This window comes from Fukomys damarensis, unplaced genomic scaffold (genome assembly GCF_012274545.1).
Source record: "Fukomys damarensis isolate Sample0158 unplaced genomic scaffold, DMR_v1.0_HiC HiC_scaffold_10, whole genome shotgun sequence".
Lineage (NCBI taxonomy): Eukaryota > Metazoa > Chordata > Mammalia > Rodentia > Bathyergidae > Fukomys > Fukomys damarensis.
In genome coordinates, this window is record NW_022900922.1 from 40109471 (window position 1) to 40117079 (window position 7609).

At 40.2% G+C, this 7609-nt stretch overlaps 1 protein-coding gene across 1 annotated transcript in view; it reads left to right on the forward strand.

The window, feature by feature from the left end:
- The first annotated feature begins 5005 nt into the window (after positions 1 to 5005).
- LOC104870644 (prolactin-like) overlaps positions 5006 to 7609 on the forward strand; it is a 14846-nt gene continuing 12242 nt past the window's right edge. The window contains exon 1 of the mRNA XM_010636325.1: positions 5006 to 5041. Coding sequence (XP_010634627.1) covers positions 5006 to 5041 — 36 coding nt within the window. The remainder of the gene's footprint in view (positions 5042 to 7609) is intronic.

Consider the following 7609-nt stretch of genomic DNA (forward strand, 5'->3'; position numbering starts at 1 on the left):
TGTCCCTCTCCATGGAAATCTCAATCTCTCATGAAAACCCACAGGTAGCCATGGATATCAAGAAAAAAATAGCTTGCTCCATTTTACATGATTTCTCTGGAAAATCCTCCTGTAGATCTACAGCATAATTGTAGACCAGAAGACCTTAAGTTGGAAGTTCTTCATAGCTACTCACATGTTCCATCTTAGGTCATGTATTTCAAATCTCCCTTTCTGTGTTATGTTCCTGTGTCACCGTCTGGAAAAGGCGGCTCGCTAACTCATGAACAAAGCTCCTATAAAGGCAGTCTGTCTTCCTAGGCAGGTTGCAATCATTCACCACAAGGGAGAGTTCTAAAATTTCTTTGAAAAATTAAAAGCCTGAGAAAGAACTATGAAGGGCCTTGTAGAAGGACAAGAAGGACTAAAGGCATAGGGAAAGTAGGAAGGGTAGGGGAAAGGAAAAAAGGCAAAAGAAAAAAATCTGAAAGAAACGGAAGAAAAGTTTTTGTAAATAGGGAAGGGAGGAGAGGGTGAAGGAAGGGCGGGGTAGGGGAAAATGAGAACCAAGAGCTGTCATGTAAAGGTACAAGATCCCAGTGATGAATGTAACTGTACTGTAAACCTAAAAAGTACCAATAAACTCAATGAGAAAAAAATAAAGACACATTTGCCTAAGTGGGGGGAGGGAAGAGGATCTTAGCCTTATGCACAGGTCCTTGTAGAACCATAAAAAACAGTCCGAATAATGAACTGAGCCTTCCTCAAAGAATGAAGTCACACCTACATCACTCTGCATGGAAAAATACCATGTCATTGTCTCTGGGCTGGGACTACCTTTGATCACCAGACCTATCTGCAAGCTTGTTCACTCAGACACTACAAATCTGGCAAGCCCAGACCACCTTCTTTACACAAAAAAAGTTGATCTCCTCTTCAGCAAGTTCCACTTCATCAAGGAATATTCCAGTTCGTCTTTGGGTGCACATAAGTGGAGACACTAATGACCTCAAAACCATCACAACTGAAATGGACAGTGTAAAGAGACTGCTGCTCATAATAAATGCTAGGGCTACAGGTGTACAGTTTCTTGTAATTTATCTAATATCCTTCTATGCCTTGGCATTAGCACATGTGTACTTTTAATATCACCATTTTACATTTATAAAATAATGTTTTAGCCATTAAAATTTCTTGGTAACATGCTGTGTCTCACATTCCAACATATAAAACAGCCTGTGAGGCTGGGTATAGTGGCCTCTCTCTGTAATATAAGCAATCAGTTGGCTGAGGAAGGAGGATCAAAAGATTGGTATGACCTGGAGGCAAGCCTGGACTTCATAGTGATTTCAGGACCAGTTTGGACTACAGAGGGAGGCCCTTTCTCAAAAAACTGAAAAAAAAAACCTTTAAAATAATGTTGTAGATAGGCTGTAAAGATAAAAGTGAATATTTGATCATGTGAAGTTCCTGCACACCACTGCACACCCAGGAAGGCAGTGCTGGGTACCAGGATTGCTGTGAGGGATGGGCCACCCTGACACCCCAGTCCATGAGCTTTCTAGCTGGCAGTGCCACTGAAGGCTGCTCCATGCACTGGGGCAACTCCCCTCTACCCAGTTTCTCTGCCTTTTCTCCCACAGAGAGAGCAGCTCCTGGGTTAGGTGAGTTCACCCCTTTTGGAACCTACAGTCTGTACACAGCCATGTAAATGGCAGTATTTGAGGAAAGCAATCAAAATTAAAATGAAGTTCTCTTAGTATCCTCTAATTTTCTTTGAAATAAAGACCTGACTGTAACCTAACTGTGCCTTTGCTGGTTGTGTGTGATGCCCTTGATTCTGCCTCTGAAGCCATTTTCACTACTTTGCCTTTAGAAAAACTTCCTTCCAAAGAAAGGAAATCAATCCACATACAGAGTCAGGTGTTAAATTGGGCAGTGAAGACACATCTCTGTGCCCAAACGGGAAGGAACTTTTCTAAGATAGAAACTAAAAATATTGATGCCATACTCTTAAGTGAAAAAAAAGTAGGACATATATGTGTAAATAGTGAATAGTTTTTCTGGTGTGAAAAGCTAAAAGAGTAAATAAGATCCCAGTTGTATAATTGATAATGTGAAATAGGTAAAAAAGTGCTATAGGTGTAGGGGAAGTGGGAAAGGTAGGGAGAAGGAAAGAAGTGAAAAGGAAAATTATGATAAAAGGAAAAAATTGAAACAAAGTCCCTGTAAATATGGAATGGTGGAGGGGGTGAAGGGAGTGCAGGGGTATAGGAATAAAAGGAGAACAAAGACCTGCCATGTAAAGGTTAGAGGTACCAATGATGAAAGTAATTGTACTAAACACTTAAAATGTAAAAATAAATTCAATAAAATAAAAAAAGAAAGGGACTGAAAAATAAAATAAAGATAGGGACTATGAAGCTTTCTTTATAATCAATAAAAGTTACCTGGGATCATGTTCAACACATCTTTCAGCAGCATAGCTTTATGTTGGCTCATAAAAGGGGGACAGAAAGGCTATTTTCCTGTGTGTTTTTAAAGTCTGATACATCATCATCTTATCATTTGGATTTCTCCACAGGTAAGAACGTAATATTGGAGAGAAGGAAAATATAATTTATTTTAATTAAGAACTAAACGTTGCCATATAGTTCAACATGTCGGTATTCCATAATTTGTAGATTATAAGGTGTCCTCTGAAAATATACTTATAATCAAACATCATTATTGAAAAGTCTAAACTAGTTTCTACTAGAAAACGAAATAGGGATCCTTGAATATTTTATGAAAAAATAAGAAAATTACAAATATAAATTCATACTTGAATTAGAGCCTTTGAGGATTAGCAACCCTTCTGCTGTTAAGGTTCCAAGACATTGATTTTGGTGAGCTCAGCCACACTGGAAGGAACAGACCCAGCCTTTCCTGAGCTTCCTTTCTGCCTGGACTCAGCCAGCTGGACTGAGGAGGCAGGCACCAGCCTCTGCACCGGGACCGCTTGGTCTTCACTGCTGGACTTTACTATAGGGCACTGAAGATATGTTGTCTTGGAGACTTCAGAGGAAAGAGGAAAGGAAAAGACAGGAGAGCATTTCCTATACCCTGCTTGTGCCCTGTCCAGTCAGCAACATGACATTCACCAAGGCAAACAAGTTCAGCTAAAATATGAGGAATACAGAAATAGATTCCGACACCTCAGTGACAAAGCTGTAAATACTTATGGATGCACAGGGACATGGTGTGTTGGAGAATGGACTTATAAATTAATGTACCATGAATTTAGAATTCTAAATATAAATAACCAAAGCAATAATCAAAATAAATAAAATAATTAATATTTCAGAGAAGAGCTTGTGTTCAATAGGCTGAAGCCCTGTCGGAGATAAAATCATTTATTTCCTACCTATTTCAGGATTTGGGGCTAAGGCCACTGTAACAGCAGACTGATGATTGAGAGTAAAATGTGCACATTTATTTAGTCACAACTGGAACATGACTAATGTGACTTTAAAAGAAAATGAATTACCAAAGTATCTGAGAAGCGTGCATTATGGAGAAATACAAAGTCTGTGAGTTCATTCTCCTCTCGGTGTCTTCAGAGATAGGAAGCCCTGTCCTTGCAGCATCCAGAAGGCATCTCAGGAACAAGAGTCTTATCATCCTGTTAGGGAAGAAGCACAGAGCAAATGACTTACCCAGGCAGGGCGCAGGAATGAGTCTTGTGATCCTCTTCAGGGAAGAAGGGTGGAAGGAATGACTTCCGGAGGATCTTTGTCAGGGTCCCACCACACGTGAAGAAAACATATTGACAATCCATAAACACAGTGAAGAACACGACAGGAAATTAACTTAATATAACACCCACACGAATCAAGACTTTGCTCAATGTGGGTTGCATAATCACAAATTCTTGATTTTATAATTGGTGTTTTATAGGAGCTAGAACAGCCTTTTCTCCACAATAATTGTTCTGAAGAAGTGAGAAAATCAGATGATACAGAACTAGTGACTTACCTTATGTATAACCTCTAAACATGCAAAAGAGTTGCATCTGTACTCTGACAAAACAGTGAAAGTATTTCCAAGGCCACTGAGCTGTGAAGAAGATTCTGACATGAAACAACATCCATCTGCTATCTAATGTTCTTTGTGTGTTCATAACTTTTTCCTCCCTCATCATCTAGTTAAGGCTTAGCCTTCCCTTCATCTCCACAGTTCAAGTTCAAGTCCTTGGAGACACAACGGGGAACTGTGCACCAGGGTGACCCCTTCCAGCCCAAGGAGCTTCTTGTCCCTGCTCTGTGGTCATTATAAGGACAATTTCTTTTGTTCCCAGTGAGCTGTGCCCTTCATCGAAGAAAGGGCTACTTTAGTATTACCTCAGTGGACCCATCATATTTTCTTACAGTCAAAAATACATTAGGTATGAATAAATATAAAGCAACACATTGATAAAAATGTGGTATTTATTCACAATGGATAAGTAGTCTGCTATAAAAAAACATAAATTTTAAAAATTAGTATAAAAATCTATTATCCTTATGTCTATATGTCCATAACATTAAGTGAGAGAAATCAGATTAACAACTTAAATATTGCATGGTTTCTCTCATTTGAGAAATGCAAAATAAAAATAATTAAAATAGAAACAGTAGATGATACCACACAGGAAAGCAGACTATTGCAGATGGAGGAAGGTCAGGAGCTGCCTCACTCTCCACAATATCTTGGCGCCCCTGAGGTTCCCTTCTCTGGGTGGCTCTGCTCTTCTCCTTCTCTCTTCTCCCTCATATCCCCAGGATTGCAGTCTGACTCCTGTCAGAGAGCTCTGTGCTCCTGGACTCAGGGGCTCTGCTGGGTTCTGCTTAGGGATGGAGCTTTCCTTATTGATTCTGACTCACCAGCAGTGAGGAGGACGCCCAGAGATGCAGATGTCTGTGGTGTTCTGGGGACCATGGGGAGAAACAGTGCCTGCTGCAGAGATGTTGGGCTACCCTTTCCCCCATTGACTGTGGCTGTAACCATGAATGCCTGGGCCCTGTCTGCAGTCACCTCCCAGGTGGGTTTCCTCTTCCAAAGGGGGAGAGTGTGCAGGGAGCAGGCTTCTGACTTTGGCCTCACAAGCTGCAGCTTATGTCAGCCTACTATATTGAGATACAATTATTTGTCTGAATACAAGTTTTCCCTGTATAGGGTATGATATATTGAGGGTTCAAGTCATTTTTTAAATATCCCTTAGGACAGATTTGGTTTAAAGTGGACTTCCACAAGAAAATGTAATAAAGCAATGAACATAATTTATTACGACTTTTTGTCCATTTTATCTGTCAAATGAATGGAAATCTCCTTTTCATGTCACTCATGAACAATGTGAAGAATTTTTTTGTTTTCCAAATCAGAAAATGAGTATAAGTATGTGTTGACAGCCTCCTAATCCATTCTACTTAGATCATTGAAAATGTAAGAGTTTCTATTATGATTTATTTTCTTCTATTTTGAATTAAGTCATCCTCCAAACCAACTAAACAACCCCTCACTGGCTCCTTGCAGTGGGTGCCTGGCACACTGTTGTGTTTATGAGGGGTAGACTCCACTCTGTGCATCACACCGCACTAGTAGAAGAGATCTCAATGACTCTGACTTCTGTCCCCTCGTGTGCACCTGTGTCCCCATAAGCTACCGTGTGATTAGTTGTGCGGCGAGAAGAATATGTGCAGGGGAACAGATGTTTCTACATATTATGTGGGATCTGCTGCAGGAAGATAAGTACAGAACTGCACCACATTTAGAGGATACAAGTGAAGAAGTGTGTTTAAGGACAATGTTCACAGAACAGAAACCTTGGGCTGCACACCTCTGAAACATGTGACTTGGAAAAAAAATGTCATGTGTGTGACTGTACACTAATTCATTGGTCTTAGGCAGGCTTGGGGCAAGAGGGTCAGCGACTTGAAAGAAACATGACTGGAAAACTGGTAATAGAAATAGGGGAGAATTGCATGCAGAAACATCTCCTTATTGTTGAAGAATGTCAAAATATTTGTATAACACTTAAATGTTCATGAGAAAGCAATGTCAAAAGAACGATATCTTAAATAGCATGGAATAGAAAATCCCATTCAGACCACACTATGATTGCCCCAGTGCGCTCCTGCACCAAGGGCTCATCCTTACAGAGGTGAAGTTTATGAGTGGGCTCAGAAACACTGCCTTGCACTCCGCAATGCTGACCTGGCTACATCCACTGCTGAGTGTCCCACCTGCCAGGAGCAAAGTCCATCCCTACGCAATGGTATCACACCATTTCCCATGGTGCTCAACCTGCAACCTGAGGGCAAATGTTCATATTTGACTGGTCTCATCATGAGTGTGGTCACTCTTTGTCCTTAGAGCAATACACACATCCTGGGTATGGATTGTCTTTCCCTGCATGTTGTTATTGTTCCATAACTAGCAACTTTTTGCTTAGAGAGTGTTTCATCCACCATCAGATCGTTTTTGCCTAGTGTAGCTTTTTAACAAAGAGTGCTCTTCAAGGCTGAGGAAGAAGGCAATGGGCTTCTGCTCTTGGAATTCTCCAGTTATGACTCATAATCTAACATTCAGATGCAAGTGGATGAAAGGCTCTTTTGAAGATAATCACAGTGCTGCTATGCAGCAATACCTATGGCTAATTTACACGTAATTCTATAAAAGTTCTTAATCAGTATCCACCATCTGGAAGTCCATCTCCCACACTGTGATACATATGTCCAGGTTTCTATCAGTGAAAATTGAAATATTAGCACTGACTGTTACCCTCAAGGACCCACTACTGATATATTTACTTTTTTATTTTTGTGACCTTATGCTCTGCTAAACTAGAAGTTAGTTCCACTAAGGGAAAAGTTTTGCTAATGTAGCATCAAAGAGTCTTTTGCAATGCAGTCTGAATATGTCTTCTTATGATTTGAGGCTCTTCATGCACCTGAATCCTCAGGTTACACAGGGAGATATGATGTTAATGGGTTGAGTGGTCCAGAGTGACAAGGAGAAATTGCATTAGTGCTCCAAAGTGGAGTGAGGAAGAGTAAGTTTGGAATGCAGAAAATTCCTTAGCACATCTGCTGGTATTACCATATCTTGTTATTAAGATTAGACAGGTTCTTTCTGCTAGTTCCCATGCTACTGAGGATTTGTTCATAAAGCCTTTTCCTATACCAATGTCTTCCAGAGTTCTGTCTAACTTACCTTCCAGCAAGTTTAATGTTTCTGTTTTAATATTTAGATCTTTAATCCATTTGGATTTTAATTTAGTGCATGGCGAAAGATAAGGGTCTAATTTTAATCTGTGGCAGGTTGATATCCAGTTTTTCCAACACCATTTATTAAAGAGGCTATCTTTCCTCCACTGAGGATGGTGAGCTCCTTTGTCAAAGATGAGGTAGCTGAGTACATCTGCATTTGTTTTTGTGTCTTCCAGTCTGTTCCATTGATCCTCAGGCCTATTTCTTTGCCAGTACCATGCTGTTTTTATCACAGTGGCTTTGTAGTATAGTTTCAAATTGGGAATTGTTACACCTGGTGCCATGTGACTGTTGCCTATAATGGCTTTTGCTATTCTAGGTCTCTTGTGGTTCCAAATGAA